This window comes from Miscanthus floridulus, chromosome 2, assembly GCF_019320115.1.
Source record: "Miscanthus floridulus cultivar M001 chromosome 2, ASM1932011v1, whole genome shotgun sequence".
NCBI classification, from domain to species: Eukaryota; Viridiplantae; Streptophyta; class Magnoliopsida; order Poales; family Poaceae; genus Miscanthus; species Miscanthus floridulus.
Window position 1 is genome coordinate 39,017,881 of NC_089581.1, and position 7,401 is coordinate 39,025,281.

Consider the following 7,401-nt stretch of genomic DNA (forward strand, 5'->3'; position numbering starts at 1 on the left):
TATGGTTGAAACAAGTTATCTGACCAGCTAAGTGAGAGACATACGTTCAATCTCGACAGAAGTGCCAACAATGGTACAGTCCTTAATCGACACAGACGGGATCAACATAGCCAACCCAACACCATTTGCATATAAAATCCTGCCCGGTCTCTACTTAGAAAATACCCCATGGTTATTTTCCACAATAGTAAATACAGTGTTATCCTAAACACTAAACGGTAAACAGTCGGTCACCTACCGTTTAGCCTATTATTCGAGCAAAACGGGTGTTTAAACGGGAAAATAGTCGTTTAAACGGTCAAAACAACCGATTAAACGGAAACGGTGTACCACTGTGTAGCGTTTAAACGGTGTGTAAATAGGCTAAACGACCGTTTAGGCAAACAGTGAGTAAATATAGCCAATCGTGCTCCGGTATCCACCTATATCTCGCAGGTGATAGGAAATCACCGACTTCTACCGAGCTAAGCATATGTTCGACTCTGGACTTACATATGGTTCAAGGTATATTTCTAGACAAGGTAGTTCTATGCATCAAGTGTTTTCAATCAACTGTTATAACCTAATGCATCAAACATAAAGGACTCAAGTGATTTTTATAAAAACATGGGAGGCTTAGAATGCTTCGGGGCTTGCCTTTTAGAAAGGATATAGGCCTATGATCTGAGCACTCCGGTAATTCCTCTAGGCCTGCTCTTCGCTTTCTAGAGCTACTTGATGCAATGCCTCCTGGTCCTCTTCTTCCACCGCCTTGAATTTCAACAATGTTATTCCCTTAGGCGATCCTATATGTATTACTTTGCTTTATTTGAGTAAGCGCATATCTCATCTCTAGTAGATAATTTTTTTAGTTTACTAAGTAGGTACATATCTCTTCTCTAGTAAAGTAACATATACTCACCTTGTTTTAGCAACTTAAGATAGAGTTGCTCATCATCATTAAGATGTCTATCACCTGCAGCTAGCAACTTCTCTTAATTAGCCTAATCATCTAATTCAACAAGCATCATGCTCATACAAAGCAAACAATTCAAGAACTAGATACAATTGAATTATAGAGCAATAAATATATAATTGCATACACCCAATCAAAATGCATCACAACCAATTATACCAACATATTATATACATCAACAACATATTGAAAAGTATAATGGTTGGACCTAAATCAATTGTATATAAGTCTTTATTATTTTATTTAATTTAGATGAAAATTGGAACTGCTACTTATAGTACACAGAAAATTTTGGAAAAATTACAGCAGCTCATACATGCTCACAAGATACTTTTGTTAAAATTTCATGTCATTTGGACAAGTATAACAACCTCTACAAAAATGATAAGTTACATGCTTTATAGCCGCTTAAATATACTTAGCATAGTAAAAAGTGTCAAACAACAGATTTACTATTTTTCTTACATTCCCTATACTACCAGAACACTGTAGAAATTATTTCATGCCCATAAGTTACATAAATCTACCATAATTAATTTCACAAGAACTAGCATTTAATTAAGCCAAAATAAGAATTTATTTTCCAAGCATGTCAACTGTAAGTTTAACAATTTTCCTAGCTCTAGCATGACAAAATAAGACTAACAAAATTGAAATCACATTTTTAGCATCTCCAAAACTCAAGTTATGTATTTTTTAAGATTAATAAGAATAAACAAAATAATTTAAACAGGGTATAAACTATAGCACATACCAAGTTTCATATTTTTAATAGGTAGTACTCATCAAGATGAATCCAACAAAATTTGGTTCACTTAACTTGGACACTCCTAGCTCTAGATATGAATTTTTGAATTTTGTATTCAATTCTTAAAAACAAATAAAGAAAAACATTCAAATCCGAAATCGATGCGCGCACCCAGTGCAATGCACCCAGAGGTGTTGACAGCTAGGACCCGGGGTCAATGGACCCCACATGTCATACACACACGGAGCAGAGGCGGCGGTTGACCGGCCGTAGCTTGCCGACGGCGAGGTCTCCGACGACATGGTCATCACCATCTTGCTGTCCACCTCCGTGCGCATCTACTGAAGGGTCGGTCGGCCAGGGGCTCTTCAGAGCTAGCTCGATGATGGCCACGGCGGACAGTGGAGGTGCGCTACGACGTCATTGCCGTCTCCGGCAATGCCGAGCTCGCCTGAGCTCGGTTGAGGCTCCAGTGAATCCTAAGGAAGCTAGGGTTAGGGCACAGGGCTACGGTGGAGCGGCGGTGAGGTCCGGCCGCATGCGCGGAGCTGGACGGGCCCAGTGCACGGTGACGGTGCTTGTCGTTCGGACGAGATGACTACCTACGACATGCATTCATCTTAGGGTTAAGGTACTAGGGCTCAAGTCGGTGTGGAAACGAGCACAAGAGGGAGAGAAGAGGGACCGATTAGGTTTGGTCGTGGTGAGCTCATGCTCATAGCTATGGCGGGCGCGCACGGCATGAACACATGTTTTGGTGCCAACAAAATGGTAGCGGCACTAGCTTCTAGGACCTACGGCGAAGACAAACCGAGGGAGAGGGAGGTCGAAGAGGCACTAGTTGGGGCCGGCCACAAGCCGTCGCCGCCACATGGCATCGCGCGCTCGCCATGTCCCCGCGTCGTCGTGTCTAGAGGAAGAACGAGCCGGCATGACCTCACCATGCTCACTCTCGCCCTTACTCTCATCCTCTCTCCCTCACGCGCGCTAGAGCCAGCAGAAGCGTCGCCGTTGTGCCTTCGTCGGTCGAGCACGCCACCATCGTAGCCCCACCATTTGATTCGTCGCGCCCCTAGCTCTGCTGCTTCGTGTGCTACATCATCGACCGCTAGTAGCGCTCCTCGAGCTCAAGTGAGGCCATATTGCGTCGTCGCCGTCGCCGCCATGGTCGCAAAGCACCGCCGAGCTTGATTTTCTGGAAATTTTGAGATGTTCTCTAAGTAAGAATCTTTATCGTTTTGGATTGGAATTTTTGGGATGCTCAGAATTTCGAAGGCCTAAGAAGGCTTTGTCTCTAACGGCTAGTAGGTCTAGAAATCAAGTGACTTGGCTTGTAAAACCAAGTTACCAAGTTTTAACCGATACATGTAACAACTAGTTTTTCTTGAGTGGGTATTTATACCTCTCGGCCTCTCTTTAAAGGATTGCTGGTTCCTAACATACTTAGAATCATTCTAATCCTTGTGAGAAATCTCCTCAACCCACTCTACATGAGATTGTGTGATTCTTTCTATACCCAAGTATTGGGTTAAAAGAGACTAATTTACTGATCAAAAGAATGCAAGCCAAAATCTTCTTAGATCTCAAGCCTCCTAGATGGCTAGGCATCATCTGGTAAGCTTCCTATGTTGTCAAAAGCCATAGGAAAGTTTGTGAGAGTTTCGATCTTGCCTCTAAGAAGAAAAGAGATCAAACTAGTGAAATAGGGAAATTCGTTGGAAGACACTTAACTATAGCTTTGACATTCAGTAGTTGCTCATGGCTTTCTCAACGAAGATTAAGTGCACCTTCGTTGAGGAAGCCATGAGCAATCACTGAATGTCAAAGCTATAGTTAAGTGTCTTACAACAAATTTCTCTATTTCACTAGTTTGATCTCTTTTCTTCTTGGAGGCAAGATCGAAACCCTCACAAATTTTTTATGGCTTTTGACAACCTAGGAAGCTCACCAAGTGATGCCTAGCCATCTAATAATAACCGCTGCAAAGTTTTAATTTTAATTTTTAAGAAGCACCTCTTTACCCGCACCTAATGGCAACCCAGCCCAGCCCATGCCTTCGAGAGGAAGGCAGGCAGTGCCAAAATCACCATCCCAGCGGCTGTCCAATAGTAACCTGCCACATGTTACCGTCCACGTCACAGTCCCGCTGGGGGTCCCACCTCAAGATCGCTACTTTACTTTCCCATCCTTCAAAATTGAAATTCATTTTGTGAAAAACAAAACAATAGAGGGGGCAACGAGAAAAAAAAAGGTAGAAACCCCCTTTCCTTCCTCTTCGATCCCGACGACGCCGAGCGCCGCGGCGATGGAGTACTCAGGCGGCGGTGCGACGCTGTCGGAGATGTACCAGAGCGCGCGGCGGCTGCTACTCTCGGCGCGCGACGGCGTGGCCCGCGTCGAGCGCCTCGCCTCGGCGCCCACTTCGTCCTCCTACTCCTCGGCGCCGCTCGTAGGGGGCGGCGCTGCGGGGGACCCCGCGGTCGCTGAGGAGGTGCGGCGAGAGGTGGCGCAGATCCAGGGGCTGTGCGCACAGATGGACCGACTATGGCGATCTATCCCCGCCAAGGGCCAGCGGGACCTCTGGAAGAGGTGAGGATCCTCCTTAGATCTCTGATTCCTTTTAGCTGCTCGGTTACAATTGATTATGCCGATCTTGAGTTGGTAATGAGATGAGAGGTCAGAGATCTCGCACCGCTTGCGCCGCAGACCATAGCTTTATCTTACTATCTTAGCCAGCTTTGTCGTGAACTTGGTGATATTTGCCAGTTCAGTTGGTAGGACGTGAATTTTGTGTCAAGGAGCCAAGGAGTAACCGAACTGAATTTACTATAGCATTGGGAATTTGCTTCTGTGAATCTGTGACTGGTAGAGTATTTCTCGGTTTTCTGCTGTTAGACTTTCGTGCAGCTTATAAGGTTTTGGCATGCATGGATAAGCATCAATGAAACAATTCGCATGTTGAATACATTTTTAGCATGTCAAGTTTACTGCTTTCATTGACTGACCATTAACTAGTTAGTTTTGCCATTATGATCAGTCTCAATTTTGGTTTCGCACATGTGGTCGATAATAGGGGCTGGGCAGTGGACAATATGAACTAACTAGTAGTATTGATGAGGTACATGTACTCTCATTGAACCTCCGAGCGCCGTAGTCTTCTTTATTCATGAGCCAAAAAGTTGAAGTGGACTTGCTTTGTGAGTATTTAGGCCCGTTTGGTACGAGTCTTCATGGCTCTGGCTCTGGCTGATGTGCCATTGTAGCTGCACTGTTCATGAAGCTGTTTTCCTCTCTCCTCAAAACAATGGGGAGCCAGTAAGGCCACGGTTTGTGTCTCCTCCGGTTACTATAGCGCGGATCCAGAGCAAGAGAGAGCCACATTCCAAGAACATGCTATTTGTTTCCGTGCAGAACTTTTATTGGGTCTCATTCTAAATACTGAGTAAGAAGTAGATATGTGTGAAATTAAGGATATAAAGTCAGCTATTTTGCATTTAACGCTAGTATGAATAGTGCAAACTGAAGCTTCACTTAGAATTAACTAGGAGTCTAGGACTAGCAATTTAACTCTGCAGTACAGGCGTGCATGGCCGTATAGAAAATTATGTGTTCTTAGTTTGATTCTTTCACAGATTAATCAGTAAGCGAAAATATTTTGATGCACTTCGATTTACTAGTAAAGTTAGCAATTCTCACAAGAATTTTTTTTGAGATGGAAGGAGTTCTCACAAGAATTGGAACAAGCAACTATGCAAACATGCACTTACGATCTTCATTTCCTACTCATTATTTCTAATTGATTAGCAGTTCTTATCTTTGTGTATTCACTTATTCACCTTCAGGGTGCAATCAAATGCTGTAACCATGCACAAATACATCATTGAGTCCCTGGAGATGTTGAATTAACCATTTAGCCCTTGATTGCAAATAGAACCAATTGACCTTGAATTGCATGTGGGTGATTGTCCCTTTACCAGATCTTGTACTCCCTCCATTCCAAACTGTAAGACGTTTTGGCTTTTTAAGACACATTGCTTTTACTATGTATCTAGACATAGTGTATATCTAAGTGCATAGCAAAAACTATGTATCTAGAAAAGCCAAAGCATCTTACAATTTGGAATGGAGCGAGTAGTACTTTAAATAATTTGGCGTATGACTTGTACACATTGAATCACAGGAATCTGTTCTTTCTTGTATCTGTTTCTTGAAGCCTGACTCTTACCTTTTAGGTTAACAATTTCTGGTTCCACGGGCATAGATATAGATAGCAGTTTCTGTCTCTCTGTCGTTTAGTTCGAATAGCACTAGTAACTTCAAGGATTTATATGAAACTGGCATGCTTAGGTCTGTAAGACTCGTGCTTTGCAATGCTGCATGGATCGTCCAAATTGTTCATAACGTTGGCCCTGAAATTAGTAAAAAACAGTGTTATTGTCATGAAAGTTCTCCATAACCCATTAACATTCTTGTGGGAGAACATGATCTCGGCACTCTCTAGTGCAACCTGTGCACTTCCTCAAAACCAAAAAGCTCAAGCGTCAGCAGGCTGGCTGCTGGCACGCATCATGCTGTTTGCTGTGTGGACATGTGATCTTTTTTTAGAGGTAGCCATTTCACGTGGTGGATATGAGAGAAATGTTTTTGTATATGCATTAGGCTGTGAGTTCCACTTCAATGTAGAAAGTCCATAGTTTGTGTGGGCTAGGAATAGGAGTTTATGACACATTATTTTTTGTGTCTTTGCAGAAAAGTGGAGCAACTGTCTGAAGAGGTTGATTCATTGAAGGAAACCCTTGATAAGCATTGTTTGCGTCAGAAAAAACGAATTCTGGAAGCAAAAGAAAGGGCTGAGCTATTTGAGAGAGCTGTAATAATTCCTTTGAGCAATAATATGGTCTTTTTCTTTCCCCGATATGATTTCATTGTTTAGTTAAAGAACTGAAAATTTGTTGACGCAGAATGGTGAATCTTCACATGTTCTCCGAATATTTGACGACGAAGCCCAAGCAAAGCAATCAGCTCGTAACTCCTCACGAATGCTTGAAGAAGCTTATGAGACAGGAGTGGCTATCCTTCACAAGTACGCTGACCAGAGGGATCGACTGAAGGTAACGCATATTGTTCATTCACGATAAAGCATCAGTTTGAAGTTGAACTGTGGACAGAGGATTACTGAATATGATCAATCCTAATGGCTCATAATGGTCTAATAACTTGTGCCTGCTAATAGCCATCTTCACTGCATTGCAGAGTGCTCAAAGGAAAGCTTTGGATGTCCTGAACACTGTTGGTCTATCAAACTCTGTTTTGAAGCTTATCGAGAGGCGGCACCGTGTGGACAAGTGGATCGCGTATGCTGGTATGATCATCACCATAGTGGTGATGATTGCATTTTGGCGGTTAACGCATTAGTGCCGGGCTGTGTTTGTTACATATTTCTATACGAGATATGATATGTACAATGTGCAAATGTGGGAAACGGGGCAGATTCACACGGTGCAGATTTTTCGCTGGTCGTGGACCAGTTCAGGTTTGCCTCGCCGGTCCTTCGCTAGCATAGTTGATGGCCTCATATGTAAAAGCAGATTCTTCACGGCATCTTTACAAAACCAATGCCGGCCCCCAAGTGGGTTAAATATTCAAATTCCTTTGTATGCTTGCCGCTGTGTAGTCTATTGCTACGACTTTCATGTAA

The 7,401-nt window shown here is 43.1% G+C and overlaps 1 protein-coding gene across 1 annotated transcript; it reads left to right on the forward strand.

Annotated features, from left to right (window-relative positions):
- Positions 1 to 3,928: 3,928 nt before the first annotated feature.
- LOC136538541 (membrin-11-like) lies at positions 3,929 to 7,401 on the forward strand. Its single transcript, XM_066530497.1, has 4 exons — positions 3,929 to 4,292; positions 6,453 to 6,573; positions 6,665 to 6,814; positions 6,957 to 7,401. The coding sequence occupies exons 1-4, from the start codon at positions 4,009 to 4,011 to the stop codon at positions 7,116 to 7,118; spliced, it is 717 nt and encodes a 238-aa protein (XP_066386594.1). The 5' UTR covers positions 3,929 to 4,008; the 3' UTR covers positions 7,119 to 7,401.